General features: G+C 41.3%; 2 protein-coding genes across 2 annotated transcripts; both read right to left on the reverse strand.

Annotated features, from left to right (window-relative positions):
• Positions 1–271: 271 nt before the first annotated feature.
• pold1 (polymerase (DNA directed), delta 1, catalytic subunit) lies at positions 272–21,941 on the reverse strand. Its single transcript, XM_080447652.1, has 27 exons — positions 21,840–21,941; positions 19,947–20,132; positions 19,277–19,393; positions 18,655–18,795; positions 18,235–18,360; positions 17,270–17,438; positions 16,606–16,720; positions 16,134–16,263; positions 15,524–15,690; positions 14,838–14,942; positions 14,187–14,327; positions 13,807–13,917; positions 13,174–13,365; positions 12,969–13,060; positions 12,749–12,865; positions 12,325–12,438; positions 11,576–11,723; positions 10,992–11,087; positions 9,161–9,298; positions 8,556–8,731; positions 6,425–6,577; positions 4,956–5,058; positions 4,486–4,615; positions 3,171–3,284; positions 2,994–3,046; positions 1,095–1,192; positions 272–517 (listed from the first exon to the last, which is right to left on the reverse strand). The coding sequence occupies exons 2-27, from the start codon at positions 20,128–20,130 to the stop codon at positions 430–432; spliced, it is 3,318 nt and encodes a 1,105-aa protein (XP_080303778.1). The 5' UTR covers positions 20,131–20,132; positions 21,840–21,941; the 3' UTR covers positions 272–429.
• Positions 7,010–7,951, reverse strand: LOC308098608 (uncharacterized protein; the record flags this gene model as incomplete). Its single annotated transcript, XM_080447016.1, has 2 exons — positions 7,010–7,365; positions 7,579–7,951. 2 exons carry the CDS (start codon positions 7,949–7,951, stop codon positions 7,010–7,012), a joined length of 729 nt encoding a protein of 242 aa, XP_080303142.1.
• Position 21,942: the final 1 nt, after the last annotated feature.

Below are 21,942 nucleotides of genomic sequence, written 5' to 3' on the forward strand. Positions count from 1 at the left end.
TGCCCCTTTGTACATGGATGTTTCCTTTCACTGGGAAATTATTTTCATCACAAAATGTTGAACGATGCTATTTTGCTTCTTCACAGTATAATGTTACTCCACAGAAAAGACTGTTTTAGTTAAAAATAATACCCGATTGTGTGGTTGTATCTGTTTATGTAGCTTCCCTCTGAGTCAGGGGCGTAACAAGCTCGACTTTATGCAGTGATTCTTCAAACATAAAAAATAATTGCTATATACACAGCACAGTATAGTTTACAAAAGATTATATTTATTGTAACTTTATTCATAATCCAAAAACTAGTAAAAAATAAACATTTGCATTTTTACAAGCACTCAAAAGACAGTGAACTGAAAACGATAGTCTGTGATGATACAGAATTACAGATACAAAAAGGAGGCACATGAGGACGAGGGGAAGTGTTTGCCTCACGATCCGAAACGAGTTACTAGCTTGCTCTGGTCCTCCAGGTCTTTCTGAACCTTCTTCCTCATGTAGAAGATGGGACAATCACGGCTACAGGGCAGCACAGAGGAGTAGCGGTTAGCAGGTGTGAAAGAGTGAGTGACTTTAGTTTAAGCCTTGTTCAGACCAAAGATTTGCAATGAGATGAAACAGTTTCAAGCCCGATTTATACTAGACAGACAGACAGATATATACATACACGTGTGTGTGTGTGTGTGTTAAGTTAATATAGCATCACAATCATTTTAACCATAAGGTTATACTTTGGCTATTAAAAAATAGCAGATATACAAGCTAATAGCGTGTCATTTTGTGATTGTAGAACTCACGTCTATGAGCCGTTAGATCTGAAAATGTGTGCAAATCTTTGAATATTTAAAGCGAACATTTTTAACTCAATTCTTTGCTTCTGGGGTCCCTGGAACGAAATATTTTGAGATGGGGGTCCGCGGCAAAATACACATAATTTTTTGGGGTCCTTTACATGAAAAGGTTTGAGCATCACTGATACAGCAACATACGTTTTTCAGAAAACCGTTAGGATTTAGAAGATTTTTTTGCATCGGCCTCAGGTCTTAAAGGGTTAATAAAAAGCATTTTGTACAATCATGTGAGCAGCTGTACGTACCTGGTACAAAGCACATCCTCATGAAGGGAGCCCTGACAGCGCTGACACTGAGTCCATAGGCGAGCAAAGCGTTCCTCCAGAGTGTTGAGATGAAAGATCTGGAATTCACAAGCTCAACGTCAACAGAATGTAACTTCACCAGACATGATGCCCTGATCATCTGCAGCCCATTCATATTCCCATATGCAGCCCATTCATCTTCCCATATGGTGGTTTTAAATAGAACATAATGCCTTTAGGCTCCCATTTCAACGCTTGCCGGAAATACTTAACCTGACTCCGCCAGATGGAAGAAGCTTGCTTCACAACCTACTTCCATCTGGTATCTCGGTAGCCCAACCTCTGAGGAGGGCGGTCCCTTTTTTTCAAGCTACTTGGCAGGTAATTGGATGGGACCGTCTTTCTATCACCCGTCTGGGCGTGCTAACTCCACGTCAATCATATTGACGTGTCTACATGACGTATAGTAGCAGTTCTATTGTATACTATTCAACCATGATGAATAGTGAAAGCACTACAATAGGACAGGTGCTTATCGATGGCATCACACCCGGTCTCGCCAAGATCCCGCCCGTAGCTGCCACTGATTGGTTCGACTGGGCGCCGGTTGGTGTAAACTCTTATCTCTGAGCGATCCCAGATGGAGGCTGTATTGTGAACTTGTGAACTCAATACCGCCCCATCTGGCAGTCAGGTTAGGAATAAGGTCAATTTAAGATAAACACCTTCCAATAATGTAACCCTAAACTGGATTTAGCTACAGTGACTTCTGTTGCGAGGCATTATGGTTCATGTAAAACGACAGAATGGACAAAATAATTTCTCTTGATCAATCAACTGCAAGAACCTTTGTTTAGGACATACACTCTAATCAATAGTAAACATCAAAAATGTGCCTACCAAAAAAAAGGGCTTTATTAATTAGACAAAATACTTAAAGTAATACTAGGTAACGTTTTCAACAAAACTAAAGTTAAATTGTATATCTTTTGCGAGTGGCAAAAGTTTCACAACACCCACTCCGTGAATTTCACCCCCGGAAGCCTTTTATTTATATATTTTCTATTGAACGTGTACGGGGGGGACTTTCCCGGGAAAATGACGTTCCTGGCCAACGTCATGACGTCGTGGCCGACGTCCTCAGGAACTACCGCAACGGTTTCCTGTTTGGCCAGGAACTACCGCGCTATTAACAAAAAGGAACCTCACGCTGATTTTAAGATAATGTAGGATTGGAAGATCGAAAAAGAACAGAAAAAGAAAGCACAGCTCATGGTAACTAATGCTCCACTGGCTAAGAGAAACGATCCGTAGATAGTATAAAACAATTAAAAGATCGCTTTTTGAAACGCTTCCGGCTTCCGGTGAAAACGAATGGAATTCTGGGTAATCGAGGACTAGGGAAATTGTATGCAGTGACGGTAGTGACCAGCAGAGGTTGCTAAAAATCGTTATTTGTGATTCTGCATTGTACAACTTTAACTAACTTAGGGCTCTATATAAACATTTTCCATTAAATTGCCTATCTCTGCTGTCCGGCAGAAACCAGCTAACTCCAAAATGTAAAATTTTTCAGGAAATGAAAGAAAGTGGAGTTAGGAGGTTTTGTTCATCATTGATAAGAACAGCTGAATGGACCTTCAGGCTCACAATGAGGTTGGAGGTCAAAAGGGGGTGGAGCCTGGAGTCAGCAAAACCAGTTAACTCCAGTATTGGAATATTTTTTTTACCAACACAGACGTAAAGGCTGTTCAATGGCCCTGATTTATGGGGAAAAATGCAAAAGCGTCAAAATGGAGTTAGCTGGTTTCTGCCGGACAGCAACGCTGTCATAACACTTGGAGCACAAACACCTGGATGTGTTTAGATATATGGAGTGATATTCTAAATCCTGCTTACCTCCTTCTGATACAGTTCTGACTCCTTCTGCTTACAGAAATCACATACGGCCACTGTGACGAGAATACATGTTAGACGATGACACACACTGGATATAACGCAGACAACAGTATCTAAATGATATATTCTGAGAAGTTGAACCAGCTTGGACTGAATGAGAACACAACACGCACACACCATCTGTTTTGAGCACAGCTTTGCAGCCGATGCAGGTGCTCCTCTTCGTAGCGAATGCCATCAGGCCTCCCACCTTGGAGGTCAACACAGTTTTACAGCGTGTATGGTCCCCCTCTGCAATACAAACAAACAGGAAGAGAGATTTACAAAAAAGGTTCTTAAACAGGTATTCAATTACATTCTTTATATCTACAGTGCATTGTTATCATGTAGATTTTTCACGAATTCAGGGATTATTCGTAACGTCATAGTATTAACCCATTTAGACCTGAGGCCGATTCTAAAAACGCCTTCTAAGACCTAACCATAGTTTTCTGAAAACGTTCAAATTCTTACTAAAAATAAAAAATAAAAAATGATGTTACTATATTATAGCAACAGCTAATGAGACACAGAGGTGGCATCCGGATTGAAAGGTATAACAACGTATAGGTAGCAACAGGTCTCAATGGGTACCCTGCTCCTTTTTCCCCCGCTCAACACCAAATCTCTTCCCCGAAAATAGCCAATTTACAAACTCACGCGTTGCATTGTGAGCATGTAGATCAGTCATTTTCACAGAATATTCGCCCCAGAATAGTGACGCTACGGTTCAAGTGGTTAGCACACACCACACCAAGCAATTGGCCAATAATGGTGAGGGTTCACACTTTCCAAGATTTTTTAAAAAGGTTGAAAAATAGCTGATGTACAAGCTTGCAGCTTTTGTGCCACGCTGTGAGCTTGTACATCTGCTATTTTTGAATAGCTAACGCTAAAATGCCACCGATGCTTTCCCGGTTTAAATGGCTTAAAGGTAGGGTAAGTGATTTGCGTTGGTTAAAATAATTGTTAAATAGCTCTATATTCTGATAGTACTCATTGCTATAGAGTGTTTGTTCAGTATTAGGAGTCTCCTTGTCTCTCCACCTCTTTATTAAACAGAAAAAGCATTTTCGTTTCAGTTTCATTTCTTATTTTATCCAACCAGGACAGAGAACTCAATCAGGATATAGATTAAACAAGTGAAATTGGAAGTGATGACACTAAGAAATGAGCATGCAAAATTTGAACTGGAACACTATACAAATTAAGCTTAAAAATGGGTACTTTCTCCTGATTGGCTGAGATTTTGACACCTACCGAAAAATTGATTTTCTGTTTATTAAAGAGCTGGAGAGACAGGGAGACATCTGTTACTGAAAAAACACTCTATAGCAATGATTACTATCAGAATATAGTATTTGAACCTTTTAACAAAATACTAATATCACTTACCCTACCTTTAAGTTTAGTTGAATGAGAAGTGTGTGTGTGTGTGTGTGTGTGTACTCACTGAGCAGGACGCTCTCTGCCTTCTCTCCCAGGATGGGCTCAAAGATTCTCAGCAGTGGTTTGGACAGCTGGTTTTCCAGGTAGTGCTGAGTGTCAATAGGAATGTTGTTCTCCAGCACATAGATGGGGTCCTGGCAGGAAACATACAGGGCTACAACTTAACCACTTAAGCCCTATATACTGTACAGACGTATTCATCCGACGCTTAGTGGAAAAAGTAGCCCATCTACAAACTCATTGTGAGTGTGTAAATCTGCGATTTTGGAAGATTACAACAAAAATGTAACATTGGACAGAAAATGGGAACACACACACACACACACACACACACACACACACACACACACACACACACACACACACACACACACACACACACACACACACACACACACACACACACACACACACACACACACACACACACACACACACACACACACACACACACACACACACACACACACACACCTCTGACTTCATGTAGGCTGCCACTCCCTTTGTAGCTTTGATGATGACGTAGGGAACTCTGTCTCCTAGATGAGGGGCGCTGCCTGCATCTCTCTTCTTCATTCTGTCAACACACAACCCATAAACACCAGAGAAACAGCTCTACAGCCGTCTCCAACAATCGGCTCTGTGCAGAAATGTAGCCCCAATGTTCAGAAGGAGGTATACCCGTTTTCTGTTCCAGCTCATTTTCATATCCACAAGTATCTAGGGCATTGTGGGCATTACTTCCTGTTGATTTGATCCCTGATACCTATATCAAATCGACAGTGATGCCCACAACGCCATAGGAAACTTGTGGATCTCTTAGTTTAATTGGCTCAGCAGCAGGTTTGAACTGGAAACACATTACACCTTCAAATGCGTTTCCCGTTTCAAATCTGCTTCAAACAAAGCTATGGGACACTGAACCGGGAACGGGAAACGGGTATGCCACCTTCTGAAAGCTGGGATTACAGTTGTGCACAGGGCCTATAGTCACATAAATATGGATTCATTCCATCAATAACGGATGCACTAGCGTCATCGGCAGTCCAATTATGGATTTGTCAGCAGTAGATTTTTTTAAAATGTATTATTATTATCAGAACCAGGAGATAACGTGATCCAAAGATTTACTGCTCCATTCACTTCCCGGTTAAAGTATTTGGGAAATATTCTGTATCTCGGCTCCTGTGTTGCTGTGATGTATTTTTGGCGAGACATGCTATTTTCAACGGCGTATACAGTAACAAGCTAACGGGAGGTCGCGTTTTTTTTCTCTTCCCTTTCGCGGAAGCACAGTGAAACCCTCCGTAATTAGCAACCATCAGGGGATCGATTATACTGGAGATAAATATTCTATGACTACTTGAAAAGGTAAGAAAATCGTTAAATGCTGGCAGAGGCTGCAGCCTGTTTTAGAAAACCCCTGGCAGTGAATGTGTTAACACATTGAGTGCCAAAACCGGATATAGCCGTTTCTTCAAATACACCAGTCGAGTGCCAAAACCGGCTATATCTGGTAGATCTGCTATTTTCACATTTTTTTAAAATCAATTAGTCTATATATAAGTATTCATACCCTTTGCTCAGTACTGTGATTGGCTAGCGAGACGCATGATGAAATTCATAACCTGTACTGTGATTGGCTGATAAGTATTCAGACCCGTTGCTCAGTACTGTGATTGGCTAGCGAGACGCATGATGAAATTCATATATAAAATAAATAGCACCACGCGCTTCAAAAAAATTACTATTATTATTTTGAAGTGAAAAAAAAAATTCAAAAAAAATTACTATTATTTTTTTGAAGTGAGCTTCCATCAATGTGATATACACCGCTCATTTCACACTGGGTGTGATTTTTAAATAACTATTGATTTTAATAATCGATTATATTTATTAGTTCAACTAACTGTTGCAGCCCTGAATGCAAGATAAACTCTGACCTCTCTGCCAGCTCCACGTGGGCCTGTTTGCTAGAGTACTCCTGGGCGGTGCGGGTCAGCTCCTTGGTGATGACCAGCTGGCTGATGTCGATGCGGTTACACAGCAGGTCTGAGATCACCTCTTTGGCGTGGGCCACTGCACCCTGGGGGTCCCTGAGGGGGAACAGGTCACCTTTGGTTGACATTCACACTCTTAACCCATTGAGAACAGTTTTCTGAAAAACCTAGGTTTCTATCTCAGTGGTGTGCAAACTCTTTCATGTCAAGGACTCACAAAATGATATGTATTTGGCCGCCGACCCCCATCCCCCCAAAGTATTTTGTTCCAGGGACCCCCCAGAAGAGAAGATTTGTGTAAAAAAATGAAATCTAAATTACTCTACATTTTTCAAACACTCAAAAATAGCAGATGTACAACCGGCACGAAGTGACGCGCTGTGAGCTTGTATATCTGTAAGCATGCATTAGCAGCCTGATTTGGTGATAGTAGCCTACAGCGTGGATTGGAAAGGTCTGCGAGATCATTTTGGATCATACATGTTTCCGGTGTGTCTTAAAACTATGCTGAAACTCTTGTCACACTGTTTACAGTGGAAAGGCTTTTTCTCCTGTGTGGACACGCTGGTGTGTCCTCAGATTAGTCAACTGACTGAAACTCTTGTTGCACTGTTTACAAAGGAAAGGCTTTTCTCCAGTGTGGACACGCTGGTGTGTCCTCAGAATAGTTGACCTACTGAAACTCTTGTCACATAGTTTACAGTGGAAAGGCTTTTCTCCAGTGTGGATACGCAGATGTGTACTCAGATTGTGTAACATACTGAAACTCTTGTCACACCGTTTACAAAGGAAAGGCTTTTCTCCTGTGTGGACACGCAGGTGTCTCGTCAGGTGACTTAATTGATTGTATCTCTTGTGACACCGTTTACAGTGGAAAGGCTTTTCTCCAGTGTGGACACGCAGATGTGTCCTTAGATTGTTTAACCTACCGAAACTCTTGTCACACCATTTACAAAGGAAAGGCTTTTCCCTAGTGTGGACACGCAGGTGATTGTTCAGACTATTTGAATCACTGAAACTCTTGTCACACTGTTTACAAAGGAAAGACTTTTCACCAGTGTGGACACGCTGGTGCGTCTTCAGACTATTTGAGTGACTGCAGCTCTTGTCACATAGTTTACAGTGGAAAGGCTTTTCTCCAGTGTGAACACGCTGGTGTGCTTTCAGGTGACCTAACTGCGTGAAACTCTTGTCACACCGTTTACAATGGAAAGGCTTTTCTCCAGTGTGGATACGCTCATGTGTCTTCAGGTGACTTAACTTACTGAAACCTTTGTCACACTGTTTACAGATGTGATTTTTCTTTCCTGTGTAAATCGTCTGATTTTTCTTTACATCTCCTGGTAAAATCTCAGTAAACCATTGAGGACTTTGAGGTTTCGGTGGGTCTGTGTCTGCTCGTTTCCGGCTGGTTACAGAGCTGACCATTTGCTGACAGGCCTCTGAGCAGATTTGTCCATTCCTCAGCATTTGGCGGTTGAGGTCGTCGTGAAGGTACACTCAGTTGTAGGTTCTGTTGAGGCTGGAAAATGTGTCCTCTCTCTATCCCCCTGTATTCCTTGTCTCCCAAAGTTCTGTATCCCTTTCTCTCGCAACACAATCTGCAGACAAACTAACCTCTGGTCTCAGTGGAATGAAGAGGAAGTCTAAAGTAACTTCACACCTCATATATGCTGAGCAGAGCTTTGGTCTGACCTCACTCACAACACAATAGGTTGCCATGCATGCCTAGCAACACCGATGTGCGCAGGCTGCCGCCCACCCTCCATATTTGGGCAAGAGTGATGTCATCAATATGACATAATCACCATGACGGCAGAGATCCACATGGAAGCCACGCCATGTGTTTCTCATTTTCATGTGTTTATCATTTACTAATTAGTTAAGTAAATGACAGTTTAAGTTAAGTTTGCGGTACAACACTATTTGCACTTGAGGGATTGTAGGACTCTAGTATCTGTAGGATACTATTTTACTCTACTGTGTGTGTGTGTGTGTGTGTGTGTGTGTGTGTGTGTGTGTGTGTGTGTGTGTGTGTGTGTGTGTGTGTGTGTGTGTGTGTGTGTGTGTGTACCTGTCTATGAGGATGCTCTGCAGACAAGTATTGATAAGGTTGGCCACCAGGGGGCAGTTGTCTCTGCGGACGGTCTCTATGCCCTTGCAGTCCATCTTGTCATGTGTGTCTGCACTGGAGGAGAAGTAGAGGCCTGCATAGCGCTTCTTGTTGATCAGCAGGTATGGGTAGTAAACCTGAGGAATCACACATAGCTAAATTCAATCTGCTTCTCCCCCCCCCCAAATTAAAGACCTGAGGCCGATTCTACAAATGCCTTCTAGATTTTTCAAAGAAAAAAATAAACAACTTAAGAGTTAGCTTAAGTACAGCGGTCTTGTTCCCCTAGGTCATTTTCAGTCGGATACGTCAACTTTGGTCAATCTAAATTGCATCCGTTTTAATTGATGTTTCTTTTAAATCATGTTATTTTTATATATTTTTTTATATTGTTTGTGCTTTTCTCTGACTTGTAATATTGGCACCACTGGAAAAGAGGGTCTCAAAAAAGAAACCCCTAAGCCCCATTCAAACTGGTGGTTATCTATTCTAGACATGAACCGGTGGGGCTGTATGTGTGTGGTTCAAGTGGTTAAAGTGTAAGTTGACGATAATGAGACGATTACCTTTTCAAACTCCAGTTTGATTGGATCGACGAAGTGAGTGGAGACCCACTCTGCAGCCTCCCTGCCCAACTCCATGGCCTCCTTCACGGTGGCCACGCCCAGCTTCACCATGACAGAGTCGGTGTCCCCATAAATCACCTAAAACACACATTCACACAGTCTCAACAACCTTCCACGATGATGAGGGCAGATGACCTGCAGTTAAAGATGTGTTGCATCCCTGGGCTTATTATGTACATACCACTTAACCCCTCTATACTTAATAAACTCATATTTAGATGACCAGGGGCGTAGATACAATCTGAATCTACGACAGTGTTTTGCCAAGTCCCGGAAAAGACTAGCTGTGATTGGCCAGTCGTCACTTTGATTGGCAGTTGTGCCGAACGCTCACCCCAAAAATGTACGATTCTGTTCCTATCGGGACATAACTCCGACGGCGCGGAGTCGGCAGAAGAAGACAAAAATGGCGAAAAAAAAAAAGGGGGGTAGAAACAGCCAGTTCCAGTTCTTTCATTTCAACCAATCAGAAGAATTCTTTTTTTTTTACTTAAGTAAAAGTATCAATACTGCAATGTAGAAACACTCTGTTACAAGTAAAAGGCCTGGTATTCAAAATCTACTTGAGTAAAAGTACAAAAGTATTGGCATCAAAATATACTTTAAGTAGCAAAAGTAAAAGTACTCATTTATGCAGACTATCAATAAAGCCAGAAAAGCCTAAAAAAATGAAAAATGGATGCAGAATGTCCCGTTTCATAAGGTATCATATGTATAAAATGTATTTAAAAAAATATATTTTGAAAATAGCCGATCTACAAGCCCATAACACATCGCATCGCGACGCGTTGTGGGCTTGTAGATCGGCTATTTTCAAAGAGCCAAAAACATTTTCAGATATCAAGCTTAAAGGAGAATTCCGGACAAATTAAGTGTTATCTTTGATGTCTCGTTACTCACCTACCGATGTGAAAAGTAGCGTTCTTTTTTTTCATATATTCCCCTGTCGTCATTTTTTAAACCCCCTCCGTTGTCATAATGGGAGCGCGTGGCTAAGGGAAATTCGTCTATTATAACCGACGCAAAGTTGTTTTTTTCACTACTAGTATTCATAGTAGAGTCTCATGATAGTCAAACATGCGTTGAAACTATCTGCGAGGCTGCCGTCAATGGCGAACGATTTAACACTGGTTGCTTGTTTCCAGATTCTGGCAACACGAGTTGCCAGGTTCTGGAAGAAACAAGCAACCAGTGTTAAATCGTTCGCCATTGACGGCAGCCTCGCAGATAGTTTCAACGCATGTTTGACTATCATGAGACTCTACTATGAATACTAGTAGTGAAAAAAACAACTTTGCGTCGGTTATAATAGACGAATTTCCCTTAGCCACGCGCTCCCATTATGACAACGGAGGGGGTTTAAAAAATGACGACAGGGGAATATATGAAAAAAAAGAACGCTACTTTTCACATCGGTAGGTGAGTAACGAGACATCAAAGATAACACTTAATTTGTCCGGAATTCTCCTTTAAATAGGGCTGAAGTGGTTTTGTAATAATAATTAGCAAAGTAACTTACGTTTTACATTTCTTTTGTGGGGTAAAAGTGCAATATTTGCCTCCGAGACGTAGTGGGGTAGAAGTATTGAGAATTGGAAATACTCCAGTAAAGTAAAAGTACCTACAATTTTAATTAAGTACAGTACTTGAGTACATGTATTACTTTCCACCACTGCTCGCTGGCCAAGTTGTTTTTAAACCCTTGTTTGTCCCTCTTGTTTCTTTCCCCAGTCAAGAAAGCGTCTACAAATATGAGGTCTGTAGAGCTCACCTTAGCATCTGCTTGATAACCATTGGCGATGGTATACTTGGACTCTACTAACTGCTTGGTTTTCTCGATCATCTGCCTTCCAAAGCCAGTGACACTCTATTGGGGGACAAAAACGGCAGCATATCACAGATCATGCATGAGATTTAAATATCGTCTCTGTCGGGTGGAAACCTCATATGTCTAAAACTGCTACTTTTTTATTTTATTAGATGTCATAAAAGAAAAACACATGTTACATGTTTATCGGAGAAACGTCAAGGATATAAAAAGTCGTGAGACTGATTTCCATTGCGGTTCCTTGGTCTGAGAGGACCACGTCGTTTCAGGATTTAAAAAATAAATAGCAAAAGCAGCAGATCTACAAGCCTCGAAACGCGTTGATACTTTTGTGTGACACTGTAGTATGATAAAGCAGCAAAAAAAAACACAAAAAGTGATATGGAGATATGAGGTTTCTTCCCGACAACAGCGATATGGGTTTCTCCGCCAAAATATTGCTAAATCCACGCTGGGAGGCCAGTGGTTCGACCCACCGACGTGCCCTTGAGCAAGGCACGCAGTGTAAAAAAAAAAAAAGTGCTTACCCCAGAGATTTCCAGGCAGGGCAACTTTCCCACCTGGGCTCCTGTGAAGCCATACACAGAGTTGGCGCTGATCTTCAGGGCCAGCTGTCGGCCATCCAGCACCTGCTTCTTGAAAGGGTCCGTCTCTTTCTTCAGTTCCGCCTTGGCTCTGTGGACACATGTGAGTCGTCATGTATGGAAATGTTTTGGACAGATACACACACCTACCCTACATGCGTAATAAATGAAGGGGCACTTCATCAATCAAAGTTACCATCGCATTTCATTTTAGATTTTTCAGTCCTGTTCTAGTCAAAAGTGGCAATTTCATCCAGCTCAGATTTAGTCAGTTAAATTAAGCATATACAGTGTTCCAAGTTAGTCCCTGCATGGATGTAGATCTATGATAATTGAAAGTAATGATTCTCGTTTTCAAGGAAGTCACAAGGCTGTAGCAGTGATAGGTAGTTGTAAGCTGAATAAAGCGTCATAGCAGTGAGGACATATAGTTTTAACTCCATTGTGACAAGACTGCTGCCATGTCCATACGTTTCTGTTAGATGAAACCTCTTGATTCAGAACAAGCTGAATGTGAGTGGTTCTCAAAGTGGGGTCCAGGGACCCTCAGGGTTCCGAGAGTAGAGGGGGTTCCAAATGGACCCTTACAGGTCTGTAACTCTGAGAGTTACGGTGGAGCTTGAAATTAAACATTTGGAGAACCACTGTCCTAGCCTAGGTAAATGTTCGTTCCATTTTAGACTAGTTCCTACTTCTTCCTGGCGGTCAGCAGGTTTTCCAGAATCTCAGGAAGAAGTCCCTTCCTCACAGACGTCTTGACAAACAGGTCACCAGTAGGAGTCTTGATGAAGTCATCTTGGGACAGACTGAGGAGACGAAACGCTTCATCACATCCCATTTCACAACTGAACTGATATAAACTTGTTATCTGTAGTATATACTAACGTTCAACTGATCTCACACACACACACACACACACACACACACACACTAAAAGTAGGGTTGCAACAGTTAATTGGACTATCAATTTAATTGATTAGAAGATTACTTTTTCATATTGAAAATTTTTTATACCGTTTCTCAATTATTCAACTAATAATAAAGAATAAAAAAAGAATTACCGGTACCAATGCATTTGGTTTGAGGGTTTTCAAATTGACATGGATGAGTCCTTACCCCAGTTTCTCGTAAGATCCTTTCTGCAGCAGGGTGGTGTAACACAGGTTGTGAGCCTGCATAATGGATGGATACAAGGAGGAGAAATCCAGCGTTGCAATGGGGACGCTGTAGTACCTGCACACACCACAAGGGGGAGTCATTTGACAAGTGTCCTTAACAAAACCTACAAACTGGGCACCAAGTAAAAGGTAGAGAGGTCGATTATTAATGTACGCACCCTTTCTCTGGCTCAATGACCGTAGCACCGGTATAGTCCTCCTGTCCCTGTGACTTCATCATGACCGGCATGACCAGGTCCTGTTTCATGGCCTAACACACACACACAAGCTTGGCATTAAAAAACACATGGTATAATATGGTGTCCATCCATAGATCAGAGCGTTATTGGCATCAACTGTCCAGTGTGCGGCGTCCTTCGTTACCTGTCGCAGCAGCTGGGAGACGACTTTGATCTGCTGTCCCCTGGAGAGCAGGTAAGTGAGGGGCACGCCGGTGACTCTGGCCATCTCCATGTAGTTGATCACACACATCAGCTTCTGCAGCAGCCGCAGAGGCAGGTAGGCGTCTTTCAGGCAGTAGACGGCCAGGCGCCGGCGCGTCTGCTCGTTGCCGTTCTGAGTTGGAGGACGGTACACACACGCGCACATTAACCCCGTTATAACCGGAAACGCATCTGTGTCATTTTAGATTTTAGCTATGAATCGTCTGTCGGGTGGAAACCTCATATAGTCTAAACCTGTTACTTTTCAAAAAGGAGCAAAAGCAGCAGATCCACAAGCTCAAAACATGGCTTTGTGCTTGCGGATCTGCTACTTCTGATGCTTTTGTGTGACACTGTAGTATGATCAAGTAGGGCGTTAATTTACGAATTTACGAAAAAAAAACATCATTGCTGCCGACAGCAGCAACAGAGGTTTTTCAGAACAGATTTAGAAGGCATTTTTAGAAATCGGCCTCAGGTCTTAAGGGGTAACTAACTTTGTTTAGACACATAATGGTCAGGTCTTCACTCTTTGGACAGACCCTGCACTGACCCAGCCGCCTTTCAGACCCACCTGCAGATCAGTGATGATGGAATGTTGAACATCTTCCTTCTGCTCTTGCAAGAAGTGAAAACTGACCGCGTTTAGTGTGTATGAACGGAGTTTGTAATCCCTGAGGAGCACCTGGAAGACAAACGATGATTTATCTAATCGATTCATCTTTTGATTGATCCATGAGATTAATTTAGACAATAAAACAGAGCAAAATAAGGTTGAATGATGGTAAATGATCACACAAATTATCGGAACCCAAACAGACAGCTTGACATTTCTTAATACGTTCACCCAGCAGGCAACTGTAGTAGAAAGTAGAAATATTTACTGTATATTTGTGTGTTATTTACTGTACATTTACGGTGCTTTCACCACCACCAAACAGCAAAAGATCAGACCTGCAGCAGGTCAAACTGAACTCGACCCTCCATGTTCATGATCTTGTTCTCTCGGCGGCCCATCTGTTTGCTCTGGAAGCTCGAGTCTTTCAGGACCGACTTGATGCCTCGTACTCGGCCCAGGTAGGGAAACGTAGTAGCCTGCACACACACAAGCAAGCATACGCTTTAGTAAGTAGAGAAGGAGAGGAGGACCTCTAGTGGCTTGTAGAATACAATCCAGCTGCAGGAAGTGCAGGGCTAAGGGCTCATTATATTTTTGGTGGGGCTTCAAATCATCGAATGGAGGCCTAGCCATAGGCTTAAACGTTTTGCTGTATTTCAAGCACTGATGATAATAATGGGAGTTTGTATGTTTGACTTTTCTTGAGAAAAAACTCAAACATTTTCACCAACAAAACTCCTGGTATTAAGAATTGAAACTTTGGTCATCATATAACTTCTCTATCAAACAGTAACAGTATACATACAGAGTCATCTCTACGTCTTAACCACATTTAACCTGGCGTGCCAATGTTAGGCCACAAATAGCGAAAACAGCAGATCAAAAAGCTTGTCAGTTTTGCTATTCGTTGTACAACAAAGTATATAGTATGGCTCGGCAGGGGGTCTAGGAAATAAAATGCGTGCTTGGAGGTGTGTTTCTCTCACCTTTAGAGTAAGTGCCCTGTTGATCAGGTAGGGAAAGTCGAAATTTTGGATGTTGTAGCCAGTGACGATGTCTGCATCCACAGTCCTCACAAACTCTGCCCAGCTCTGCATATGCACACCAAAATAGACTTTATATATATATATATATATATATATATATATATATATATATATATATATATATATATATATATATATATATATATATATACACATATATACATATACATATACATACATAATATATCACACATCACTAGGCCTGTCGCAATTATTACATAATGGCTATTATTTGATATACTCGCAATCATGTTAAAAATGTTATATGTTATATATTTTTAAGAAAATAGTGGAAATAGCAGATGTACAAGCTCATGTCGTGTCGTGATGCGACGCATTTTGAGCTTGTAGATTGGCTATTTCCACTATTAATGTTTTTCATGAAAGAATAAAATTATTAAATATGTAAGTTATTTGTCATATCTGCCCTGTGCAACTTTAGTTTACGAAGCCTAAAAGCCAAACAGAAATGGAATTTCTATTCATAATGTTCCAAAGTTCAACGACAGAAATGCAATTAAATCGTTAATCAAAATTATTTGAGCGACAATTCAGCGGCAAGTAAAATTTCATAATCGTGACAGCCCTACACAAGTGTGTGTGTGTGTGTGTGTGTGTGCGTTTACCTGCAGCAAGTGTTTCTCTTGGGTAAAGCACAGTATCTTAGAGCCCACAATGCTAGCACAGGACTGCAGAGTGAACACTGTGCGAATGAAGGGCTCCTTCTCTCCCTGTCTCTGCACCATGGACGCGATCTGAATCACAGGGTCTTTGTCTGCCTCTGGGAAGATCCCTGGAAGGGAAGGGGTTAACATCCAGGTCAAATGGAGCATCTGCAGGGCCTTTTTACATGCACACAGTAACATTCTTATTGTTCCTTTAATAACTACTTTAACTCTGTGTACATACAAGTTAACTCTGTGTACGTACAAATGGAACATTATGTACACGTGTTCTTGTGAAGCAGTGTTGGTAACGCTATGGAGTTTGCCTTGTTCATGCCACATCTGTCCCCATTTGGTTGTATTGCTACAGTGGTAGTACGGTCTGCAGTGCTTAAAACAACACTCTTAGAACACTAACACAACCTGAAGCACTAGTATACATTGTGCATAATAAATAAATACCGGTGGCAATTTTCTTTATGTCGTACACATGTTAGAAATGCAAGTTTCACTTGACACATGAAATGATAGTACAGAAGAAAATACTACGGTAAATACACCACACACACACCCTTTCTTCCAGCGCACTCAATGTCAAAGCTGAGCACCCTGAGTGGGGCGATCCTCTGCCACTCTCCCTCCGCTGGGTGACTTATCATATCTGTCCATCCAACGTCCACCTCATACTGGCACCATGACGTCTGAGTGACAGAGTGAGGGGACAGGTTTTAAAGGTCATTTTGATGAATGTCATTACAACTAGGGATGCAACTAATGGTTATTTTTGTAATTGATTAATCTCTGTCATTAATTTAGACCATAAAATGACGATAATAACAGACATTTTCCAATGGCTTAATATGCCTATATCCTGGTGTTGATGAAATGCTCTGCTCACTGAGCTGGAACCTCAAAATCAGACACGATTACGATAGTACAAGCTTCTATAAATTATGGCAGCGAGGATGAAAAAGAAAAGTGCCTAAATTCAGTGAAGCTGACGGCAGCATTCAACAGGTACAATATTTCATATTTAGACATACTTTTCCGGGGTAGCGTGTATCTGTGTCCGCACCACTCTTCTCTTCCCGTACTCTGTACTTTCCTTTGGGAAGCTCTATCCAGCTGCATCCAACAACATCACAGTCCACCATAAACCTGCCAACGCAAAGAAGGAAACTTTATTTACCCCATAAACCTGCCACAGACTCTCCTTAGACATCATTTATACTTTGTCATGCTATAGACCATACTCACACGGCGACCATATTGCCATTAAGTCAATGAAATGCCACCCCAGTTGCCACAGCAACGCAATGTTAAATTCCAAAATGGCCACCGTGTGAATATGGACTATTGTGTCCCGTGCTCAACATAGCCAATCTGCCAGCTCATGCAATGCGTAACCAACTACTACATGCAGAAATTACTTTTCTAAACGTGCATTTGTTAATGACGGCAGACAGGCCAGTACACTGGCTCTTGACGTCGGGTCCGGAAACGGGTCTGTAACTCTCTTGTTTTTTTGGTTACATTTGCACACTTTCAGAATTAAATTAGCACTGATGATTTTACCGTGTTGTTTGGGGTCTCAAAGATTATTATTTTTTGAATTATCAAATGGGGGTCGATGGCCTTATGTATATCAAACTGGGGGTCCTTCAAATTCAAACGTTTGAGAATCACTGGGCCAGTAGAGAGACACACCTGATTTCAAAGTCAATGTTGGCCTCAAAGGGAGGATAGTTCTGATGGGGGAAGGATCCAAACTTAAAGCCCTGCTCCAGGAGGCGCTTGGCAGGGGCAATGAGACGAGGCATTGCCATGGTGATCCGCAGGAAATCCAGAATCCGGTTCCCATGGAAACCGTACATATCTACAAAGAAAAGTTCCACGTTAAAGAAACGCACACATTAACCCTTGATGTTGAGTGTGAACATTGCCAGAATGTTCACCTTTTACGCATTATATATAAATATATGTACTTTTATTATGTGTGTGTGTATTATACACAGTATATACAATAGATATAGTTTTTATTTATTGTCCTATGGTACATAATAGTATGTATACTAATGATTTTGAAATATTTATAGTTATCTTCTACCATCCTCTAAACATACAAATGTACGAAACATTAGAGCGCGTTTATTGCCCTTTATGGTGCGTGTCTGTGTGAACATTAGAGTGAGTTTATTGCTCTTCATGGTGCAAGTCTGTGGCAAGTGCAGTGAGTCGCAGGGGGGTGACACGAGCTCCTCTCAAAAAATGACATTCTTCACAGGCTTCTGTCTCTCTGACACACAAAATGTGAGATTGACACAGAACTTCCATGCAAAATGGAACGATGTCTTAACCCATTGAGATTCTTCTGAAAAACTGATGTTGCTGATGTTGTCCCCAAATACATATAAATATGTATATACAAATAAATATGTATTTGGCCGCGGACGCCCCATCTCAAAAACTTTTGTTCCGGGGACTCCAGAAGCAAAAGTTTTTAGTTTTTAGTTTAAAAATGCTTAACTGTACGTTCTTCTGAATAACTGATATACCATAGCAGCACTTCACATATAAAACCATTCACAAAACAAAAATCTATTTGTGAACTATCCCATCTACAAAATAGGACAGGTGGATTATTTTGTAATTCCTCTTTATCGTATACTCACTCTCTTTGCGAGTTATGTCCACAGCCAGGACTGTGACAGAGATGTTGTCCTTGTTGTAGCGCATGTCCTTCAACACAGCAGAGTTCAGCTCCCTTTTAAACTCACCCAAGTTATCACGTGTGAAACCTTTGTCGAGGAGAAAGACAGATGGAAGAAACAGGGGCATGTATGGTGTCAATAATAGAAGGAACGGAATTCGGATTGTCCCAATGAACAGAAAGTGGTGTTATATTGGAATTGCAAATCCCAAGGCATGGGGGGCTAATCGAGTACACTGTTCGAGTAAATAATGACTCGAAATATGAAGTGTGCATCAGTGCATGCTTGCACATCCCATGTAATCAATGAAGAAATATCCCTCAAATGTTGGATAAACCACTGATCAGGAATGTGACAAATGCAGAACATGTTGGTACTCACCACTGGGTGCAGGGACGTAGAAGTAAGGTGCGAAACCATGAAGATGGCAACACACGCTGAGCCCACTGTCTGTTACTCCAAACATTCGGATGATGGGAACGTTACCCTGCGACTGACCAGGCATGCCAGCCACCGCCGACCCTACATGTCACAAATGTACAAGAGACTCAGGCTATGTTTGTCGACAGTGGCAGCCCAAATCTGATTTTCTGAATGGAATCTGTAATGTACAAGGTCACTATGGGTCGCATTGCGATGTCTTGTAGATCTGCCATTTTTGCCGAGTTACAACATTGTACAACAGAGTATAATTTAAGCATTACTCATGCCTATGTCATTACCTCAGCAACCAAAGCAGTTTGACAATGTCTGAATAACGGACAATGGAGTGGACAATCAGTCCTAAAAATCATATTTGAGAAACAATTCAGTTTTCTCTGCAGTCTGAACAAAGCCACTGTTACTTTTCCTGTTCCTCAACAGCAAAAGCATAAGGTGAGATATGTTGAAATGTGTGCACTGCATGCACAATGCAATACAAATATGCATACATGCAGGACAGATCTAGTTCAGTACTTTACCGCCATTAAAGAGTAGTCTCCGTCTGCTCTTTTCACATTACCTAAATAGTAGTCGAGGTCAACTTGCTGAAAGACCAGTGTGTCAGAGGTGGTGTCCAGTGTAGGGGCGTTAGGCCGCTTCCAGTTGGGGTTGATATTTGCCGATGAGAACAGCTCACCTGACACACAAATCAAGGGTTAATTATATCAGGAATATCCAAGAGGGCATTCTTGACTGTGATAACAGGTACGACTTGTCTCAACAAAGAAGTAACAAAAAGATATGTGCAAGATGTTGGCCATTGTATCAATATCAAGCCAACAACAATAATGGAATCATGCCAGATTTATTCTGCAGATAGTGAGGATCAGGAAGGAATTCAAATGGGGTCATGGGTCAATTGCAGCTGACATGCATTCATTTGTACCCTCCCTTGTATTGATGATGGCTTGGACTGATCAAACTGTAGAACCACAATGAGACCTACAGTACTACCTACAGTATAGTCATTTAGTTGGCATGCTACAAATCAATGGTGAAAATTCTTCAAGACCGTGTACCGTACCTAGACTGATGTGATTTTTACCTTGTTGCGCGTCACCAATAGTCTACGAGCTCACAACGTGTCGTGAATGTGACGTGTTGCGAGCTTGCAGATCTGCTATTTTCGTCACGCGAAGTATAAATCGGGGACAAACGGGTACAGTATTAATATGCAATCAGCAACTCACCTACAGGAATAACATCATGACCTGCCTGCCCTTCCCTGTCTTCAGTCTCCATCTCTGCTTCTTCCAACATGGCCAGTTCCTCTTCAAAGAGTGACGGGCTGTCATCCCAGTCACCCCCTGCTTTGGGCCGCTTCCCCTGAGATCCACCCCTCATCGGGCCACCATTGCGTTTTATGGCCTCCATGCCTATGACAATCAAGGCGAGATTAGATGAATGGCAATGATTTGAATACAAATATAACTTATGCAGTTTGACAAGTACCACTCAAAAAAGTCACATTTGATTTACACTATTCTATGTGAAGGCATGGAACAAAACAATTTGCAATGAGGCAAGCTCATCTGTATAACAAAATATATGCTGCTTAAAACCAATAATCATAACCAATTCTTGGGCAGCAAGCCACACGGTTAAGAATCTGTACTTACTACTTAGTTGACATTAAGTCTAAATGAAAAGTTACAAAGAAAGAATTAATCATTTTGGATAGATGTACCGGTTTAAGTTTACAGAGCAAATTCTTTGTTTAAGTTTACCAGGTAATAGTGGACAAAACTAATCCGGTCCTGCTCGGCAATGGTCACATTTGTTTATTTTAAAGTAGATTATAGAAGGTCCCACCCCCACACATAAAATAGATTACAGAATGTATAAACTCCACACATCCAAGATCTCACAGACACACACACACAGGCTTAGAAAATAGGCCAAACTTAAGCCTGCTTTTAAAAGAGGAGTCATAGCAGATCTCAGGTCATCGGGCACTGCAGTTTGAAATGTTTCATCAGATGTAGAGAGTAGGCAGTGAGTAGGTCAGAGATGTATTCGGGAGATAAACCACCAAAGAGTATGGATACATATTATGGAAAATATTACACAATAGCTCATTCAACGATTTCATAGTCTGCAAAAGTATACAACATGTCTAAAACAAACATAGTATGATAGCATACTTAAGGTGCCTGAATGACTTCTCTAACAGATTCACACTAGGCTGCTGGTCTAAATTCAGTGGTGGAAAGTAACTAAGTAGTAAGTACATACTGTAAGTACAATTTTGAGGTATTTGTACTTCACTTGGGTATTTCCAATACTTTTACTCCACTACATCTCAGAGGCAAATATTGTACTTTTACTCCACAACAATTATTTGAAAACTATAATTACTAATTACTTTGTATATTTTGATTACTATTACAAAACATACAGTAACCACTTCAGCCCTATATCATATGTTTTGCACTTATGATGACGCAGGATGTTTACAACAACAGCTTAACGTCACATATTTGCACATTCCACCTTTATTTAAACCTCGGTATGATGATGGCTTTTAAAAAAATACACTTCAAGTCTAACTGAACTGTATAGATCAACATCACAGCAGCAGCTGGTTGCTTTAGCAACCTGCAGCTAACGTTACCATTAGCTAACAAATAAACCCAGGATCCAGTGTTGCCATATTTTGTGAGAGATATAAGCAACCAGGTCTAGGAAAACAAGCTAAAAAGAAACAACTTAGGCCACATGAGCACTTTACCTACAAGCTCACACGTTACAACGCGTCGCATTTGCTATGTTCAATTTGGGGATTTGGAATATTTTAACAAGACAAATCTTGTAATTATTTTCAGATGGGGGGGGGGGGGTCGGTGGATTTAATTTGGGGGTCCTTGACATGAAAATGTTTGAGAAATACTGCTTTAAACAACATTAGGAAACAAACCCAAAATAAGCAACGACACACTTTAGAAACAAGCCCAAAACACCGCAGCCAATATTTACAAGCTCAAAGTCACTTATAATAAAGAGACATGGCAACAATGACCGTGGAGAATGGAGATAGATAGTTGTCCATCGCGAATGTGATTATTAGAGATAGATTACATTACCTTTGATAGATCCAATTCAATCTAAACAATAATCCTCTCTTGACAACAGCTCCCGCCACACTCTGCTTTAATTCGTGAGCTTGCGCCGCAGAACGCGCCAAAA

This window comes from Gymnoscopelus braueri (assembly GCF_963280865.1).
Source record: "Gymnoscopelus braueri genome assembly, chromosome: 13".
In the NCBI taxonomy this organism is placed as follows: domain Eukaryota; kingdom Metazoa; phylum Chordata; class Actinopteri; order Myctophiformes; family Myctophidae; genus Gymnoscopelus; species Gymnoscopelus braueri.

Bases quoted from the DNA above. Each gene is read 5' to 3' on its own strand.
- pold1 (XM_080447652.1), bottom strand. From the start codon at position 20,130: ATGGAGGCCATAAAACGCAATGGTGGCCCGATGAGGGGTGGATCTCAG. The intron at 16,721-17,269 runs GTGTGTCTCTCT...TTGCGTTGGCAG, and splicing joins AACATTGACTTTGAAATCAG to GTTTATGGTGGACTGTGATG. The intron at 14,943-15,523 runs GTAAACGCACAC...GTGCATATGCAG, and splicing joins AAGAGAAACACTTGCTGCAG to AGCTGGGCAGAGTTTGTGAG.